The sequence below is a fragment of the Acomys russatus genome, chromosome 19 (assembly GCF_903995435.1).
Source record: "Acomys russatus chromosome 19, mAcoRus1.1, whole genome shotgun sequence".
Lineage (NCBI taxonomy): Eukaryota > Metazoa > Chordata > Mammalia > Rodentia > Muridae > Acomys > Acomys russatus.
The window spans coordinates 6,221,127-6,239,945 of NC_067155.1; the positions used below are offsets into that span (position 1 = coordinate 6,221,127).

Sequence of the window (18,819 nt, forward strand, 5' to 3'; positions counted from 1 at the left end):
ATTTGGTTGTAGAGGGCTTTAGTGAGGGCACATTTGGAGCACTGGAACTAAGGGGGCATTGGTGCTTTCTTGGCCTGGTTTCCTCCAGGAGTATGTCAGTAGCTGCCTAGTTTTGTTATTGGGGACTGAGGTGGGTTTGTTTACACTAGGGTTGACTTGTTGATAAGGTTTTAGACAGTTGTTGTCAGGGGAAAGGATTGTTTTATTTTTGCTTTGGATATTATGGAGACAATCTAACACAGCTCCTGTAACTCTGTGAAGAAGGGTTGTTGGCGAAGAAGCTTAAGCAGTCTAAGCAGTTCCCATGGAGTGTGATCTGGCTCTTTTGTTGTGGGGGTTTTATTTGGACAGTCATTTCTCCAGCGGCCTTTCTGTGATTTTTATCCCCAGGAGATGGATTTAGGAGGATTAGGAGTTTAAGGTCACTATGCCATGAGTTTGAAGTCAGCCTGGCCTATGTAATGGCCTGTCTTATAAAAGGAAAAGGGATCCCAAGGAATACGGGACAGATAGGATTAACTTCATTTTACATCTTCAAAGAATTAATGAACAATAAATTAGCTATAAATCTACCACACTGGATGTGTATGCTGAGAATTTCACTATATCCATTTTTCCTCATTAGTTAATTAATTAATTAATCCGGATCTCCACCCCTCCCTATTCAGTTACCAGTTCTATTCTCTCAGCCTCTTCTCTCCCATTACCCTTCCCCTTCTCCCCAGAAAAGTGGAGCCCCGATACCAACACACTCCAAAACATTGAGTCATGTGAGGATTAAGTGTATTCTCTCCCATTGAGGCCAGACAAGCCTCCCCAGCCAAAGAAAAGGGGTAATAAAGCAGGTAACTGCATCCCTGTCAGAGATAGCACCACTCCAATTGCTAGATGACCCATATGAAGATCAAGCAGCCCATCCAATACATATGTGTTGGGTACTGTGATCCAGTTTATGAACGATCAGTTGATGGTGATCCAGTCTCTGTGAGGCCCCAGGAGCCTATGGTAGTCGGCTCTGTGGGTGTTCTTAGTTCTTGTCCCCTACAGGTCTCCATTTTTAAGAGGCAATTTCTGTCCCAGCCCCTGAATATTATGCACCCCTGTGACTTGTAATGTCCGTAGACATGGCTATGGTATATCTTTCCTATTAATTTTATGGTCAGCTGCTTTCCTGACCTGATAGTAAGTGACGGCATGTGAGCCAGTAAGACTTACATTCTATACTGTGTGCTCATCCACATCATCCTCCTTAAAGGTGTGAGTCTAAGCAGGATGATGTGCTGCCCTCTTCTGGTTCAATGAGCTCCTTTGGATGAACTCTCTCCAATTACTGATATGCATAAACGACAGCTCATCAATCCTCTCTGATGCAGAATAGTGAGATGTAGAAAGCTGGAAGAGGCATCATATTCTCTGGTGGCCTCATATTTGTTCTCCAACATTGCCCCATGGACTCCCATCAGTGCAACCACATATGCACTGTAGTCACTGAGCACACAGTGAGATGGTCTCTGCTGTGTTAGAACTGCAGTCCTTTGTGCCCATCAGAGTTTTCCAAGCTGTGGAAAGCTCCTGTTACTTCTCAGGAACATGATCATGGTGGGAAATAGGTGAGTTTCTGTCCTTAAATTCAGTCATAGGCTATGTCTTGAGTGTGGGTCTGAGTTGGTGTGATTTCTTTGGCACCGATATGAGATGTAGGTTTTCTTTGGTTTTGACAGTGAGTGGATTCTTTTTTTTCTCCAAGTGAGGCAAATCTTCATTATAGATGTTAGATCAAATTTTGTATATTCATCTATTTGAGGGGACCTCTGTTATTTCTGTGAATGAAATACACACTCTCCCTCCCTCCCTCCCTCTCTCCCTCCTCCCCCCCTCTCTCTCTCACACACACACACACAGTCACACATGAGGGAGACAGATAAAAAAGAGATGAAGAGTATATATAGAGAGGTCTTTATTTATTTTCTTAAAGTAATCTTGATTTATTGAATAAACCATGTTGATCATGTGTAGCATTCCACTTACATGCAAATGGTTGTACCTGTTAATATTTAGTTCGGGATATTATGTATCTCCCCGGACAGGAGGAAACTTCTATCTAGCTCCATGGCTGACTCTTATGTAGTGTTCTATTCTCTACTAAGAATTCAAATGGGTCTGGCTGTTTGAGAGAGAAGAAGAGTGGGTAATGAGCTTCCTACATTGTTCTCTGCTGAAATCTCACCGTGGCATTCCCCTGAAGACTTGTTTTTATGTGTTTTCTCTCACTTGACCACTCTCATCACACTGCTGTTCAGTTTTTCTCCATCTCAGATTCTTCCCCCAACCTCTGGAATTGCCTGGTGGCACCAGTTTCAATCCTCGGCTTCTGACTAGGCTGGATGGACTCCTCACCTGTGATAGGTTGTTGAGGAGCTATTTGAGGGAAGAGAATTCTGTGTGTGACAGCTTTTTACTCTTGCATGAAACTGCTCAGAAGTCCCAGGAAAAAGTTGTTTTCATGATCCCAGTCTAAATAATTTAGCTAGGGAACAAAAGGATGTGTTTTTCTATCTTTGGACAGAGTTAATCTGTTATAGTTCCATAAGAATGACACTTGGGCACCATTTTTTTTTTTTTTTTTGGTTTTTCAAGACAGCATTTCTCTGTGTCCTTGGCTCCCCTGGACTGGCTTTGTAGACCAGGTTGGCATCAAACTCGCAGAAATAAGCCTGCCTCTGCAGGAGTGCTGGGATTAAACGCCTGTGCTACTACACCCATTGAGCACCAGAATTTTAAGTGCCTAGAAAAGATCCCTTTTGGGTCACTAGTGATAAATTTCTGGATACCTCTGCTGGAATATTGAGGCAGACATAGTCAGTTCATTCTTTCCCTACATCTACTCTCTTTCACTCTCTGATGCAGATCTTCCTATTTACGCTCTGACGTGGGAGGATTCAGCTTCACACAGCTGTATTCCATGTGTGCAACTCTCAGAGCAGGGCACCCAGAAACACTGCCAGGCCTTGAAATAATTGCTTATAGATTGGGACTTCCTCCTATGAGACTAGAAGCTGCAAATGTTCACTTGGCATTTACTACACCTGAGATTCTTTTTCTTTGAATGAATGAGGCATTTGCATTTGGTCTGTATGATGACCAAGTCATGTGTCTTTGGACTTGGTTTGAATTTAAGGGCACCAGATGTGTTCTCTTCCTTTTGTTGGAATGAAACTCCCCACAGTGGAGAGTCATGTTCCCACCAAGGATGCTAACTGGCTGGGCCAGGCAGATAAGATCAGTGTACTGTTGAGTTCCTGAAAGAGGCAGCAGCAGGCAGAGATAGACTGTGATGGGGATTCCTGAAGTCATAGAACTTTCTTTCTTGAAGGCAGAGTTAGTGATGGGACTACTGAGTGCACTTTCCTCTGTCATCCTTATCTACAGGTGTGATGCTCTCTGACCAGACAGTACTTCTTTGATAGAAGCAGTGAATCAGACCTCCATAGTCACTGCTCATGAAAGGGTTCATAGAGTCAGTTTTAGTCCTAAGGTGGTGCTCAGTTGTTCTTGCACAAATGATTAAATTTCCTTCACTAGGGAGTTGATGACTGTGACCTACAGAATCCAACAACACCAGATGGTCGTGGAGTCCACCCAGCATATCACAGTGTCCAGCTCAGGCCAAATGATGTGTTTGTGGGATTGCCTGCCATGAGATCATAGGATCTGTCCTCAGACCCTCCCACCTGTACCACGTCATCCACAGAAAGCCCCAGGGGCCACACAGAAGCCCAGGTGGCTGTAAGCAAGTTACCCAGCCACAGTGGCACAGTCTGAAAAATTGGAAAGGAATATAGCTACCAGGTTAGTGGGCCATGCCTGCGAAATTGGACAGATATAACCTGGCCTCACCAAGCTCCACAGCCTGGCAGGATCTCCCATGCTCTTGGGAGAGGCTGAACAGCCCTGACGGGTCAGGATAGAAAGCTAAACAGCCACGTGAATGCAGAGAAACTAAACCACAACAGTTGTGCTATCTGAATGGGTCTAGGCAGGAACCTAGCTACCGGCCATAGCAGTCCATGCCTGCACAATCGGACAGATAGAATCTGGCCTAGCTTGGCTCCACAGCCTGTCAGGATCTCTCATTCTATTGGTAGAGGCTGGACAGCCCTTTGGATGAAGACAGAAAACTAAATAGCACCCATAATACAGTGGGACTGAGCTGCAGCAGTTGCACTGTCTGAATGGGACCAGGCAGAAGCCTCTCTCTCCTGAACCAGAGGGGAGCCTAAGGTGTGGACAAAGTCTCCTGATGTGGAAACCAGGTCACCTGCCAGTTCCAGGGAAGAATTCTCTGATCCCCACAGGCAAGGGCCTTTGACTTGTAATCACTCACCACCTGACCTGTGGCAACACCCAGTGAAGGATACCAGAAACTACCTCCCAGCATCAGAGACAGCAATATGACTATAGGCCAGCACAGGAATGCAAACAACAAAAACCAAAACAATATGGCATCTTCAGATCCCAGCTATCCCAAAGAAAGAAACCCTGAGAAATCAAACACAATTGAAATACAAGAAAATGACCTCAAATCCTTAGTATTGAAGATGATAATGAAGGAAATGAATAAAATCCATAAACAAATGCAGGAAGATGCAGACAAACAGGTTGAAGACACAAAAGAGACCTGTAGAGAGGCACTGGAAGAAATTCAGGAAAACATAAACAATCAGATGAAGGAAACCAATAAAACAATTTAAGACCTGAAGGCCTATAAGAAGCACTGGAAGAAAATCAGGACCATACAAACTATCAGATGAAGAAAACCAATAAAACAGTTCACTATCTGGGGATGAAAATGGAAATAATGATAAAGGCACAGATATAAGAAAAGGGAAATGAAGGCCTTGGAGAAGAAAGCAATCAACACAGAGGTGAACTTCTTTAACAGAATCCAAGAGATGGAGGAACACTTCTAGGGACTAGAAAATACAATCACAGAACTTGAAGCAACCATGAAAGAAAAGGCTAAACTGAAAAATTCCTGACACAAAACATGCAAGAAGTCAAGGACACCATGAAAAGATGAAACCTGAGGATAAGAGGCATTGAGGAAAGAGAAGAAGCATGACTCCAAGGCCCAGAAAATATCTTCAACAAAAGCATAGAAGAAAATTTCCCCAATTTAAAGAAGGAGATGTCTATAAACATACAAGAGGCCTACAGAACACCAAATAGAGTACACGTGAAAAGAAAATCTTCCCTCCACATAACAACCAAAACACAAAATATACAGAATAAAGAAAAATATTAAAAGGAACAGGAGAAAAGGGCCAAGTAACATATAATGGCAAATCTTTCAGGATTAAACCTGACTTCTCAGCAGTGACCGTAAAAGTCAGAAGGGCCTAGACGGAGGTCCTGAAAACCCTAAGAGACCACAGATGCCAGTGCAGACTACTATACCCACCAAAGCTATCAATAGCCATTGATGGAGAAAACAAGATATTCCATGACAAAAAAAAAAAACCAAACCAAATTCAAACAGTACCTATCCACAAATCCAGCCTTACAGAAGTTACTAGAAGGAAGCCTCCAACCCAAAGTTACAATCTACAACCAAAATTATATGGGGAAAAGAAAACTACACTGTCACAGAAATATAACCAAACAAACACTGTACTGAAACCAACATAAAATAAAGAGACTTAACAGGCACTGGTCATTAGTATCCCTCAATATCAATGGTCTCAATTCTCCAAAAAAAAAAAAAAAAAAAAAAAAAAAAAAAAAAACACAGAGTAACTGAATGGATGCATAAACAAGACTCAACATTCTTCTGTATTCAAGAAACACATCTCAGCCACAAGGACAGACATTAACTCAGGGTAAAAGGAGCAAAAAGGTATTCCAAGCAAACAGACAGAAGAATCAAGCTGATGTAGCCATTTTAATATCTAATAAAATAGAATTCTAACCAAAATTAAGCAAAAAAGATGAGGAAGGCCACTTTATACTCATCAAAGGTAAAGTCAACCAAGAAGACATCACAATTCTAAACATAAATTCTCCCAATACAAGAGCACCCATATTTGTAAAAGGACTATTAATAAAGCTTAAACCACACAACAATCCACACACATTATTAGTGGGAGACTTCAACACCCCACTTCCAACAAAGGATAGATAGGTCACTGAAACAGAAACTAAACTGAGAAATAGTGACATTAACCAATGTCATGAATCAAATGGATCTAATAGATATCAGCAGAACATTTCACCCAAACACATGGGTTCTCAGCAACCCATGGATCCTTCTCCAAAATTGATCACATAGTAGGTCAGAAAGCAAGCCTCAGTAGAAAAAAAAAGCAAGTTTTAAATGATACCTTGTATCCTATCAGATCACTATGGTCTAAAGCTGGACTCATCAACAGCAGAAATAACAAAAAGCTGACACACACATGGAAACTCAATAACTCTCTAATTAATAACACCCAGGTCAGGTAAGAAATAAAGAAATTAAGGATTTCCTGAAATTCAATAAAATGAAAGAAAAACATATCAAAATTTGTGGGACATATTGAAAGTGGTGCTACAGGAAAATTCATAGCATTAAGTGCCTTTATAAATAAATTGGAAACATCTCATGTGAGCAACTTAATGACACATCTGGAAGCCCTAGGAAAAAAAGAAGCAGAAACACCCAAGAGGAGTAGGTATCTGGAAATAATCAAACCCAAGGTTGAAATCAATAAATTATAAACAAAGAGAACAATTAAAAGAATCAACAAAACCAGGAGCTGGTTCTTTGAGAAAATCAACAAGATAGACAAATTGTTAGGCAAACTAACTGAAAGGCAGATAGACACTATCCAAATTAACAAAATCAGAAATGAAAAGGGAGACATAACAACAGACACTGGCATCTATGCCACAAAATGTGAAAATCTAAAGGAAATGGACAATTTTCTTGATCGATTCCACTTGCCAAAATGGAATCAAGATCAGATAAACAAATTAAATAGTCCTATTTCTCCTACAGAAATAGAAACCGTCTTTAATAGTCTCCCAACCATAAAAAGCCCAGGGCTAGATGGTTTCAGTGCAGAATTCTGCCAGACCTTCAAAGGGGAGCTAATACCGATACTCTTCAAACTACTCCAAAGGATAGAAATGGATGGAATATTACCAAATTCATTCTATGAGGCCACAGTCAGTTTGATACCAAAACCTCAGAAAGATATAAAAAAGAGTATTTCAGAAAAATTTCTTTATGAACATTGATGCAAAAATACTCAATAAAATACTCACAAAATGAATACAAGAACATATCAAAGATATCATTCACCATGACAGGTAGGCTTCATTCCAGGCAAGGAGGGATGGTTTAATATATGGAAATTCATCAATATAATCTGCCATATAAACAAACTTAAAGAAAAAAAAAACCACACGATCAACTTCTTAGATGCAGAAAAAGCATTTGACAAAATCTAACATCTATTCATGTTTAAAGTTATGGGGAAATCAGGGATACAAGGCATGTGCCTAAGCATAATAAAGGCTATATACAGCAAGCCAATATCCAACATCAAATTAAATGGAGATATACTCAATGGAATTCCTCTAAAATTGGGGTCCAGGCAAGGCTGCCCACTTTTTCCATATCTCTTCAATATAGTTCTTGAAGTTCTTGCCAGAACAATAAGACAAAAGGAGATCAAGGGGATCCAAATGGGAAAGGAGGAAGTGAGAGTTTCCTTATTTGCAGTGTACATAAGTGACCCTCAAAATTTCACCAGAGAACTCCTACAGCTGATAAACACCTTCAGCAAAATGGCTGGATGCAAAATTAACTCAAAAAAAGTTAGTAGTCTTCCTCTATATAAACGACAATTGTGCAGAGTTAGAAATTAGGGAACCTGCAACCTTCATGATAGCCACAACCAACATAAAATATCTAGGAGTAACTCTAGCCAAGTGAGTGAAGGACTTGTTTGAAGAAAAACTTCAGATCTCTGAAAAAGGAGATTAAGATGACATCAGAAGATGGAAAGAACTCCCTTGTTCATGGACTGGGAGAATCACCATAGTTTTGTGTGGCTCATACCTACTCCCATGGCTGTATCCAGAAGTCTCTGAAGTATTAGGAAGTATTCAAAATGGTTGAAGTTAGGAGGACCACTTGCTCCCTGAGGTAGATACAGTAGAGTCTATTCATGCTTCCAGCAGCAATGTGGTTCCCTCACCGTTTTGCATGACTTTCTGTGAACAAGTCATGTGTTTAGAGTGGAAAGGACAATAAAGCATCTGGGATGGATAGTGCCATATGTCAGTCCAGATCCTTGAATCGCTCTCATTGATCAGAAATGTGACTATCAGAATATCCATCCCCCGATTTCACTCTAGACATAAATCACGACCAGGACATGCCTCCTACATCTGTGAGCCTACCAGAGTCAGTTTAAAGTAAGATAGGATCAGGTAATATTTCCCATGAGAACACAGTGAGGTGGTACACTGATGTTGAGGAAAATTGGACTCTCCTATGGTAACGTATCTGCTCAGCTGCTGTGTGTGGTGGCACACGATTCAAATCTCAGCACTTTGGAGGCCCAGAATGGTGGATATTTGTGAGTTTGATGGCAGCTTGATCTATATAGTGAGGTTCAGGACAGCCAGAGATGTGTAGAGAGAGACTTTGTCTTAAATAAAGCAAAACAAAAGAAACTAAATGAAAAATAATGAAACAAAACAAAAGGAACCTCTCATGTAGAGAAAGGAATTGATTACAAGCTTCCCTGATAGCTGAGCACTGAGAGAATGGAACACGTAACCTAAATCATACTGTGATGCCAGCATCACCTAAAACTAAGTCTAGAAAAAGACATTAGATCCAACAAAGAAATATACTAGTTCCCCTGGCATTGTGGGGCTCTTAAAGCCTCTGGGTCCTTCTATCCCCCAGCTCTTCTATACCACTCTCAGGTCTCCATTGAGAGATCAGGATCTCTCCTGATTCCCCACTAGGTGGAGTCTCTTGGAGGACATCTATGTTGGGCTGATATCCACTTGTTTGTGAGTATATACCATGCGTGTCTTTCTGGGTCTCGGTTACCACACTCTGGATGATCATTTCTGTTTCCATTCATTTGCCTGTAAATTTCATGACGTCCTTATTTTTAATCTCTGAGTATTATTCCACTTTGTAAATGTATCACAGTTTCTTTTTTTTTTTTTTACTTTTTATTTAGTTATTTATTTATTGTTTTTTTATTAATTTATTCTTGTTACATCTCAATGTTTATCCCATCCCTTGTATCCTCCCATTCCTCCCCCCCATTTTCCCATTATTCCCCTCCCCTATGACTGTTCCTGAGGGGGATTACCTCCCCCTGTATATTCTCATAGGGTATCAAGTCTCTTCTTGGCTACCTGCTGTCCTTCCTCTGAATGCCACCAGGTCTCCCCCTCCAGGGGACATGGTCAAATGTGAGGCACCAGAGTACATGAGAAAGTCATATCACACTCTCCACTCAACTGTGGAGAATATTCTGACCATTGGCTAAGTGTCCCTCAGTAGAAGAGTGGATAAAGAAACTGTGGTACATATACACTATGGAATACTACTCAGCTATTAAAAACAAGGAATTCCCGAAATTTGTGGATAAATGGATTGAGCTAGAAATGATCATAATGAGTGAGTTAACCCAGAAGCAGAAAGAATCAAATGGTATATACTCACTTATATCTGCATACTAGCCCAAGGGGCATGTCCCACGAAAGCCTTCACTTACCAGGAAACTGGGACAGAGGGGAGGGCATCCTATTGGGACTCTATTGGGAGAATAGCAAAATAGAAGGATCCAGAGGGTCCTAGAAACCTACAAGTAGAACATTATGATAGGCAGATTTGGGCCCAGGGGTCCCACTCAAACTAAGGCACCAGCCAAGGACAATACAGGAGGTAAACTTTAAACCCCTTCCCGTATCACAGTTTCTTTACCCATTTTTCTTTCTTTCTTTTTTTTTTGTGACAATGCCAGTTTTATTTTATTGCCACACATCTTCAATAAATGGTTCCCGGTCTTATGAAAGAACGGGAAGAGAAGTCTAGTGGCTGATACAGGATGCTTTACAATCTAAAGCGTGGAAGACAATTATTTTGGCATGCATTCGATTTTATAAATTCAGCCACACCACTTTAAACCATCTGCAAGAGAGGGTAGATAATGCTAAGCCTTATTGCTTGGCTGTGGGTCTAGTGGATGTAAACATGTTTTTGTTTTGATCCCAAGAGTGGGGTATGGAACAGACTTGTGACAGAACAGGTGATGTTTATCCACTTAGAAGTCGAACTATTTCACCGGGGGGGGGGGGGGGGCTTGGTTTTTGCCACCTGAAACACATCCTAGTACAGACCCTGAGAGGAGTTATGTATACATGTATATATGTATATATGTGGTGTGTGTGTGTGTGTATACATACATATATATATATTCAAAATAGGAGACTGGGGCTTTTTGGGTCTTGGTACTGTTTGGCTGTTCATTGCTCCACTTCAAGATGTTCCAAGAGCCAAATGCTCCACCAAAGGCTTTGAAACTTCAGGCTCAGGCTGAGGCTCCAGGTTATGGCTGCTGTTTCAAGTTCCAGCAGCAACTTTGGTGGAATTGCTGGTCTGCTGAAAGCTTGCCAACTACACCAGGGAATCACTCCAAGGAACTGAATTCAACAAGGTCTATTTCTCCTGTTCCCATTAACCTCTTTTCTCTCCTATTTAAGGTAGGTAGATTGGAAAGGAGGTACAAACATTAAAGAACCACAAATGAAGTATGTGGGTTTCTGCATCTGTTTCCTCAGCTTCTGGATAAAGCCTCTAAGAAGACAGTATGGTAGGGTCCCATCTTGCAAGCATAGCAGACTTTCATCAATAGTGACAGGGGTTCTTTACCCATTTTTCACTTGAGAGACATCTATGCTGTCTCCAGACTCTGGCTATTATGAACAAGGCTGCTATGACCATAGTTGAGAAAATATGCTTGTTGTATGGTGGAGCGTCATTTGGCTGGTGAATCTAGACACTGGGGTACCCGCACAAACTGATCAACATACCGAGGACAATGCATATCGAGAACCTAGACCTCCTATTCAGATTAAGTCCATGGACAGCTCATTCTCCAAGGTTGTTTGGGGAGTGAGGGGCTTGGTCTGCCATGTACTCTGTTGCCTGAGAATTGAACATTTCCCTTTGGTGGTCAGACCCTGCCAGGACAGAGAGGAAGGGGATGCAGGGTATTCTGATGAGACCTGATAGGCTGTGGTCAGATGGTGTGGGAGGAGGGCCCCCATGTCAGAGGTCTGTGGGAGGGGAACAGTGTGGAAGGGGGAGAAAGGGTAGGAACAGGGAATGGGAAGATATAAGAGAGAGGATAACAATTAGGATGTAAGATGAATAAATTATAATAAATAAGTAAATTAAAAAAGAAATAGACTAAAACTTCTCATGAAGACAGCTTCATAATCCTAAAAAATTATCACTCATTCACTATGTAAAGATGATACTGGAAAGCAAATAATTTGAGGCAACATATTCATGAGACTTTGGTAAGTATTCTATGATGGTTTCCTGGAGAAAACATTGACTAATTGTGAATTCATCAAACCATATTCTGATCATTGCCCTCATAAATTATTATAAAGTGAAAAGAACATATCATAAAAAATATATTTTATCTCGTTATGTAAATCCCATTCAACATTCAAAATCATATTATTTATGATAATCAAAAAAGGTAAAGCTAAAAACATGCATAATGGAAACAGTTCTTGATGAAGAGTTACCATGTGTCTGTGTCCCACAATTATTCATTGTGAACACTTACAGTAAATTAGAAACAGTGAATCTGATGTGTCAGGATAATACCTTGTACAAAAACATTGAAATTAATATTATATAGACTGTTGAGTAAGCAGACATTTTGCATTAAATCATGAAGAAGGCAGCAGATTTACCCCCTTGACACTTTTTAGCTTTGTACTTGAAGACTTGGCTGATTTAAAAACAGAAGAAAAATAACAGAATATTTAAAGTATTGGTTAAAAAAAGGAATTAATCCCAGCACTCAGGAGGTAGAGGCAGGTGGATTGCTGTGAGGTCAAAGCCAGCCTGGTCCCCAAAGTGAATCCAGGACAGCCAAGATAACATAGAGAAACCCTTTCTCTAAAAAAAAAGAAAAGACACAAAAACAAAAAAGAGAAATGCCGGTGTCATTATTTGAAGATCATATGATTGTTTATTTGGAATTTGGATTCATTGTATAATACATCATCCTAGTCAAGTGACTTTGGGATGATTATAATGCATATGAATTTCTTTTGCATGTATGAGAAATAGGCAGTGGAAGAGAAGCCAAAACACATCTATTTCATGTATCACCTCCCTTTCTCACACCCGTTATGTGACATCGCTATTGTGAAGGTGTCTTTGATGGGGCTATATCAAGTGTTCAGCAAACATCACAAATCAGGACTTTGTGTCAAAACAATCACTTTCAAAGTTATGCCTACATGATCTCTATAGACAGTCCTTATTCCACCAGTGTGGAAACATGGATTTATATTTCAAGGGAAACTCTATGAAGAACATTTATTGATGACTGAAGAGTTGGAAAGACATGGAAGGCTTTGGGGGGGCATTATAGGCAGGCCAACTTTTCATCCTTGTCTCTGAATTTACTCATCAGTTTTGTTATTGAGGCTACTTCTTTCTTTCTAGTCCAATAGACAGAGGCTCCTGCCCTGGACAATGTAGCAATTTTCAAAATAGAAAATGATACATGAGAGAAGGGAAAGAAAAAAAAAAGGTTCAAGAAGATGGGACAGCATAATCATTCTCTTTACAGATTCATTCAAGCAGCAAAACCCCTCAGTACTTCGAAGGACAGTAATTCATTTGCTGATGAATGATCTTCCTCTGCACCCAAAACACATTTTATCCCTGGATATTCTTTCTTAAGAGTTCCTCAACATAAGAACTGGATTTTCTTACATAAAAATTTGTATCATATGTTTATTTCCCAGACTTTGGAACCTTGAAAGATGTACTTCTTTCTCCTCAGATTATCTTCCCACTACATGGTGAGTCCGTCTCTGGGTGTCCCGTGCCTCTATGATCAGAATTCGAAGAACTATGAGGATAAAGGCAGCAACTCCCATCCTAATGAGATTCTCCACTGTGTGATCCTGGTTCTCTGAGGGTGTAGATTTAGACAAAAATTACAGAGATTAGGGATGGTCAAAAGTCCCCATGATAACTAAATTCCACCCAGGTGGTCCTGCCTTCCCTGGACAGAACTTATTCCTCTGCTTCCTGTGATATGACTTTGGATTCTCTTTCTTCAACTGTCATGGGATTCGGCATGCTCTAGGATGGACTGATTGTCTCAGCTGATACTGAGAACTGAATAAAATTAGTAGTATGTGTGCATGCTTACAAGACCTGAATGCTTCTTTTGAGTTGCACTATATACTGTCCTGAAAGGATAAGCTCATGGAGTTGTGTGATGGATTTCTCCTCTGGCATAGTTGGTGGTTGGGTTCCCTCTCTTAGTCCTGAGTAGATTCTTCAGCACCACTGTGCTAAAGCTAAAGCCAATGACATAGCACAGCAAGTTCATAGTAGAATAAGTTAATAAGACATTCCAGGAAGTGGCCACTGAATTCCTGGAGATCCTGTCCCCAAACCTTCTGTTTACACCAAGGGCAGGGAGAAGACATCTTTAGATGTCAGCTCTCAAAAGACAGCTGAACTAGTACAGTCTCATTGCTCTATTTCTCCTTGAAGATAAAGGTTGCAGACTTCAAAAAGCAATCAGGTTTGATTGAGACTGCTGGATTTTATTTTGCTCAGTGTGATCATTGTTAGGTTCAAGTTCTCATGATACTCTGTCTGATAGGGTTGGCCTATGGTATGAATCTATTTTGATGAGAAAGAGAGTCTAGCAGGCTTTGAGATTATTACAGAAAGGCAACCACCTTCCCTTGAGATGCCATGTGCCATGACTGCACAGAGGGAGGATATGACAGTGATCCTGTGAATACTGATATGTGGAGGATAATGGGAAGAGTTTGTCACTGGGAGACTGCTTCTCCTTAGTGTCTTATATCTGTCTGTGAATCTCCAAGGTGCTCTGTCAGACCACCTGAAATGTCTGGATTCCATTAGCAGGTTGTGTAGTGAGCATTTAGGGAAGGATTCATGTTGCCTCCACCATCATGAGGATAATTACCCATCTGACTGTCCCACAGCAGCAATTCTCACCTGATCCTAACCAATAATTACTGTAAATGGAGAAGGCTGAGGAATCCCTTATTCTTAGAATGATCTCAGTCACCTCGCTTTGTACCATGAGCTTCACAGGGGCACTGGCATGTGATACAAGGTTTAGGGAGGAGTAGATGCATCAGTACATCATAAGTGTCCCCACGTGTGGAGGTAACAGAACTCATGGAGAATACTTAAACTATGCCCCATGAACTGGATGGAAGATGCTTGACTGACCTAAGACCTAAGATAGCCATGTGCCCCACCCCTGGTACATGTCACCACAATGTGGGAAAAATTCACTATAGATTCAGGTTAAGATCCCTCCTACATCAGGAGAAGTTTCAGCATAGGAAGGCTTCTGCCCTTCATACTCAATAAACAGAAGCTCAGAAAGGGAAGGTTTGTCCGTGTTGGGATCTCCAGAAGCAGCTGTAGCAAGCTCACAACTAGCTGTTGTTTATCAGCGTCCCACATTCTACCAGAGCATTTGACAGCCCTCTGGGGCCTGACTCCACATAGGTGGGTCATTTGTTCTCAGGGCCATCAGGGCATGATGACAGGCGACTCTTCGGGTTCCCTGCTCTTTACCACAACACCTGCCTCATCTTTCCGGCTAAGTCTACGTCTCTCTCTCTCTGGATGTCACATTCTGTAGGTCAGTTTCTGTGCCCCAGGTTCTGGTGTCTCTGATGAGATCACTATTTGTCTCCCACACTCATGAGCTGAAGTTACAGAGAAATGAGAACATTGCTGGGCTGTGAGCAGGCAGGCAGCCTGGGCATGAAGTACACTCCATGCACAGAGATTCCTGACACCAGCTGGTGGGCTGCGCCTTGATGGTGGCATTCTAATAGAGTCTCCAATGGGTCCCAGGATATAGAACAGGAAGAGAATGAGAGTTAGATGCCAACCCAGGAATCCTCACTCTGATCATGTCTTATATCTGTCTTGTCACCTCCCCAAGATCCCCATGCTGCCTGATCCACACCTAGATTGCAGTAGAGGATGGAATGTATATTACTTGTGGGACCATTGCTGGCATCTACTCCTCTGCCAGGGAGACTGTGTTCTGACTAATCTTTCTGTTCTTACCCAGCCCCATCTAAGTCAAGATCTCTCCCCGGGTATGGATAATGAGTTGCCCAGAGACGTCAGGATCACCTCACCTGATACCTTGAGCTCCACAGGGGCACTGGCGTAGAACAACAGGTAGAGCGATGAGCCTTGAGACCCATAGCACCTGTAGGTGCCTGTGAGGGTGGAGGTCACAGCACTCATGGAGAATTCCGCCTGGTACTGTTGAGCTTGGAACTTTGATTTCAGCCGCAGAGGTTGGTGGGCTGCTCCCTCCTTGGACAGAATGAAAGTGTCCACTCTGTATAATGACTGACACAGCAGGACCACATTCTCTCCTGAGTGGACTGTGGAGTTAGGCTTCACTGAGAGTGAAGGTGTGACACTGAGCTGTCCTAAAGAGAAGAGGGATGATGAGAGGCTGCCTTTGTTGTTCTGAGCTGAAACCTCATTGGGTCCACCCTCAACACCCGGGACTATGTGTCTTTTCTTACTGAGCTCCTCTCCTGCTCCCCGGACTCTGTGTCTGTTCCCATCTATGATCTCTGTTCCTCATCCCAACCATCAACTTCTAGGCTGTTCCGTGAGAGCCCAAGCAGAGGCTAGGTGCCCGTTGGATCTATTTAGTTTCTCACCTGTGATCAGGATGTCCAGGGGGTCACTGGAGGCTGACCACTCAGAGGAGAGGCTGTGTGCACCATAGCACCTGTATTGGCCTCCCACGTCCTGCCTCACATAGTCCCATGTGAAGTTGGCAAAAGAGAGGCCAGCCTGGGTCCTCTGGCTAGAGCGGTGTGTGAAGTCAGCTTCCCCCTCCTTGTACAGAGCAAATCTGTCATAGTTGATGTCAGAGGAACACTGCAGGGTGAGGCTCATTCCAGGGTCCAGGATATGTCCTTGGTGAGTCAGCAGAGATGGCTTCCTGGACAGCCCTAGAGGGAAGGAGACAGGCTAGGGACGGAGGAGTTGGTTCTTACCAAATAGCTATGGCCTCCCATCCTGCCCTGCACATGCTGGTGCTTCTCCCCAGGTTTGGGGTGCTGGTTCAGAAACTGACCTCTCCATTTAGTCTTTCTCTACTTGTGACTCCCCAGAGGGTCAAGGCTGAATCAAAGGACTCAGGGTCTCATAAAATTGTTGGTGAATGACATGCTGACTCACCTGAGAGGTGTACTTCCAAGGGATCACTGGGTACTGACCACAACTGTGGAGTATCCTTGTAGTGCCCATAACATCTGAAAGTCCCTGTGTGGTTTGGGGTCACGTGTTCTATAGTGAACAGGGCTTGGTACTGTGCAGTAGAGGGTATATACTGTGCATCCACAGAGCTGGAGAACTTTTCATCTTCCTTGGTGAGAATGAACTTATCACATTGATACTGTGAGACACACAGTAGGGCCATGCTTCCTCCTGAAGTTACTACAGGACATGGCAGGGCTGACAAGCTGGGTTTAGTGTAGTAGTATATGCCTAGGAGAGAAGGATGCAGACTGTTACACGGGCTCACACAGCCCAGCCACAGTGTTTTCTGGGGCTAGTCTGTGGGAGGGGACTACTCCTGAGAGCAGAGAGTGGGCCAGAGCCGCTGACTGTCCACTCACCTGTCACCACCAGCTCCAGGGTGTCACTGCGCTCTGACCAACCATCCAAGCTGTAACAGTAACAGCGATATTGCCCTGCATGGTCCTTTGTCACATCATGGATGGAGAACTTGGCCTTGTTCCCAGGCTCCTCTGGGGTCTGTGTTTCCCAGGGTTTTTGGCTCCCCTCTTTATGCAGAACATATATTTCTGCGTCTGGAGTTCCCTGACACCAGATGATTGTGGGACTTCCGGAAGTGATCACAGAGCTGGGCTCAGCCTTGATAATGGGTTTCTGGAGGTTCCCTGCAAGGAGAGAAGGAGGTGGGTCTGTTTGAATGCAGCAAAGAGAGGTCAATCTTGAACATGCCATGTAAGCTCAACCAGAGTAGCAGAACTCCACATAAAGACTTATCTCTCTCCTGGACATCCTGGTTTTGCTATCACTTTCTGCATTGGAATCTGTTTCTCAGGTCCCACTGTGTTCCACGCTCTGTGTCAGTGGGATAAAGGGTCCTGGCTCCTCACACACCACACATCAGGCTCCCTGACCACCTGTGTCATGTCAACATCATTCTTGGGTTCCTCACCTGAGAATAGGAGCTCCAGGGGGTCACTAGGTTCTGACCACACACGGGGATTGTTCATGCCATGGCTGTAACACCTGAATGTCTCCCTGTGGCTGGAGGTCACTGGACCTACAGAGAACAAGGCCTGGTACTTCATAATAGTGTAGTTATACTGTGAGTTCTGCTTCCAGGACAGCTTCTGTGGTCCTTCTTTAGTCAAAATGAATTTGTCATAATTCTCGGAGGCACACTGGAGGGTGACGTTCCCTCCTGAGGTTACCACAGGGCTGGGCTGGGCTGACAGGCTAGGTTTACTGTGTGCTCCTAGGAGAGAAGGAGGAATCAGTTATGTGTGAGGCCTTATTTTCCTCCAGGGATGTGAGGTGGTGCTCCACCGCAGAGAACAGACTGAATTCTCAACAGTAAAGCTTGAGGATGGGGCATTGATTATCCTTTCACCTGTCACCACCAGCTCCACGAGGTTACTGTATACTGACCATCCATCATTGGTCTGGTAGTAACAGTGATATCCTCCAGCATGGTGCTGGTAAATTCTTGAGATGATGAATTCAGCCTTGTTCCCAGGCTCAGGTGGAATTTCAGTGCGCCATGGATCTTGGCTTCTCTCTTTATACAGATAATACTTTGTGGCTCCTGTGGTCCCCTCACACAAGAAGGTCACCCTAGACTGCATGGAGACCACAGAGTCTGGTTGTGCTCTGAGGAGAGGTTTGCGGAGTAACCCTGCAGGAAAGTAAGCAGTTAGTTCCCAGTGCATCCATCCTTAATTGCAGTTTTCAACCCTGTGATCCTCCAGCCACCTGCAGCAGCAGCACACATGTGGTCTTTTCCACACCCACTGCCCATGCATGGCTCCTGGACATGAAGAGAAGAGCAGGTTAGGGCAGTTGTAGACACTCACCTGCCAGCACTGGGGTCCTGAGGTCCAGAGTCAATCCTGGAAGAGAGTTCCCTATGAGAGGCTTATCCCTCCCCTCTGTAGAGCCACCTAAGGTCTGGGGGTTGCCTGATGGGTGAGGGCTCAGCTCTGGGCCTGGGTCATTCCTAGACCACAGTATCCTCCCCCTCTTCTCATCTCACCCAGACAGAGCAGGGATGTGAGGATAAAAGCCATGGTATCTCCTCCAAGAGGTTGCACCTCTGCTTGAGGAGAGAGCTACAGAACCTCTCAGGAGAGACAAGAAACATATGCTGTGGCCCTTGGAAACAGATCACTCCTCCTGTACTTCAGCAACCCACAGGAAGGGGAACT

General features: G+C 43.1%; 2 protein-coding genes across 3 annotated transcripts in view; one reads left to right on the forward strand and one right to left on the reverse strand.

The window, feature by feature from the left end:
* Positions 1 to 18,819, forward strand: part of Ndufa3 (NADH:ubiquinone oxidoreductase subunit A3) — a 331,527-nt gene that overhangs the window by 231,232 nt on the left and 81,476 nt on the right. The window contains exon 5 of one of the 2 annotated variants that reach the window (XM_051162266.1): positions 6,930 to 6,942. The exons of the other annotated variant lie outside the window; for it this stretch is intronic. The gene's annotated coding sequence lies outside the window, so the exon portion shown is untranslated. Of the gene's footprint in view, positions 1 to 6,929; positions 6,943 to 18,819 lie in introns of those variants that run through there. 2 annotated transcript variants of the gene reach the window in all.
* Positions 13,117 to 18,324, reverse strand: LOC127203004 (leukocyte immunoglobulin-like receptor subfamily B member 3). The gene is made up of 7 exons (XM_051161822.1): positions 18,006 to 18,324; positions 17,568 to 17,870; positions 16,999 to 17,283; positions 16,559 to 16,867; positions 16,033 to 16,329; positions 15,485 to 15,792; positions 13,117 to 13,245 (listed from the first exon to the last, which is right to left on the reverse strand). The coding sequence occupies exons 1-7, from the start codon at positions 18,322 to 18,324 to the stop codon at positions 13,117 to 13,119; spliced, it is 1,950 nt and encodes a 649-aa protein (XP_051017779.1).

Bases quoted from the DNA above. Each gene is read 5' to 3' on its own strand.
- LOC127203004 (XM_051161822.1), bottom strand. From the start codon at position 18,324: ATGCACTGGGAACTAACTGCTTACTTTCCTGCAGGGTTACTCCGCAAA. The intron at 15,793-16,032 runs GTGAGAAACTAA...TCTTCTCTTTAG, and splicing joins CCTGGACATCCTGATCACAG to GACAGCTCAGTGTCACACCT. The intron at 13,246-15,484 runs GTGATCCTGACG...ACACCCTCAGAG, and splicing joins AGCTCAAGGTATCAGGTGAG to AACCAGGATCACACAGTGGA.